Source organism: Camelina sativa, chromosome 19, assembly GCF_000633955.1.
Source record: "Camelina sativa cultivar DH55 chromosome 19, Cs, whole genome shotgun sequence".
In the NCBI taxonomy this organism is placed as follows: Eukaryota; Viridiplantae; Streptophyta; class Magnoliopsida; order Brassicales; family Brassicaceae; genus Camelina; species Camelina sativa.
In genome coordinates, this window is record NC_025703.1 from 3104511 (window position 1) to 3105745 (window position 1235).

General features: G+C 44.4%; 1 protein-coding gene across 1 annotated transcript in view; it reads left to right on the top strand.

The window, feature by feature from the left end:
* Positions 7-1235, top strand: part of LOC104764438 (FHA domain-containing protein FHA2-like) — a 2767-nt gene continuing 1538 nt past the window's right edge. The window contains exons 1-2 of the mRNA XM_019241412.1: positions 7-609; positions 736-893. Of these exons, the coding sequence (XP_019096957.1) occupies positions 15-609; positions 736-893 (753 nt within the window). The 5' untranslated portion in view covers positions 7-14. The remainder of the gene's footprint in view (positions 610-735; positions 894-1235) is intronic.

Consider the following 1235-nt stretch of genomic DNA (forward strand, 5'->3'; position numbering starts at 1 on the left):
TTTTTTTCCACGGCATGGCTACGGCTATAGGAGGTGGAAGCGATGTGGAGGTCGGATTTGCGAAGCTGCAAGGCGAAGATTTCGAGTACTATATGCAGTCATACTCCATTATGCTCGGCCGGAATTCTAAGAAATCGACCGTCGACGTTGATCTCTCATCACTCGGCGGCGGGATGAACATTTCTCGCAACCACGCTCGGATCTTTTACGATTTCACGCGACGCCGCTTCTCTCTCGAGGTTCTTGGCAAAAATGGCTGCCTCGTTGAAGGTGTTCTTCATCTCCCTGGGAACCCTAACGTCAAGCTCGACTCACAGGACCTTTTGCAGATTGGTGACAAAGAGTTCTACTTTCTCCTTCCGGTTCGGAGCATTCTTGGTGGGCCGTTAGGACCTAGGCACCACGTCTCAGGGCAGGCTAGTGTTGTTCCGTACCATAATTATCATTCGGGTCCTGGTTCTGGATCGGGTAAAAAGGGTGTCCGGAGTAGAGAGGTGTACGAGTATGAAGATGATGAAGATGATGATGACGACGATGATGAGGAAGAGGAGATTAGGGGGAGTGGAAAGAAGACAAGGAGAGATGGACATGAAATATATGCTTCCGGGGGTAAAACTAGATTGCTTATTGTAGCTTAGTTTCATTGTGTGATCAGATTGTGATGCTTCATTGATCAGATCATCTCCCTGATTGAACCTTCTTAGACTTTGATTGTATCTGCTTCATGTGTGCCAGAGAAGAAGAGAGAGGGAAGAGCAAAGGTAGACCGTGAAGCTGATGATCAACAAGTTTTGCTGCTGGAGGAAAAAGATGTTGTATCATCTGTTGCCACTGTGCTTTCCGATTTGTGTGGTCCGGGAGAGTGGATGCCTATGGAAAAACTTCATTCTGTGGTTAGTTCTTGCTACAACTTTCTCTGCCTTCTTTTGATACATAACTTAGTACAACTTATCCAGTGAAACCAGACTTGTATAGTTTCTAGGTGAGAATTAGTGTGAAGCTAGGTCCTTAATCAGTATTCTAATGGAATAGCGCTTCTTACTTATGTATAACACTAGAAAGTATGTCAGTTACTCACAGATTTTGAATAACTAAATTTGGTGACTTAAGGCATGTCTCTATTAGTCACGCTCGTTGTGATTCAATAAAATGGCTAATGCATGACAATGGGTTGATCTGTGTGACAGATATTAAAGGAGTATGGAAACGTATGGCATCACAGTCGGATAAGAAGA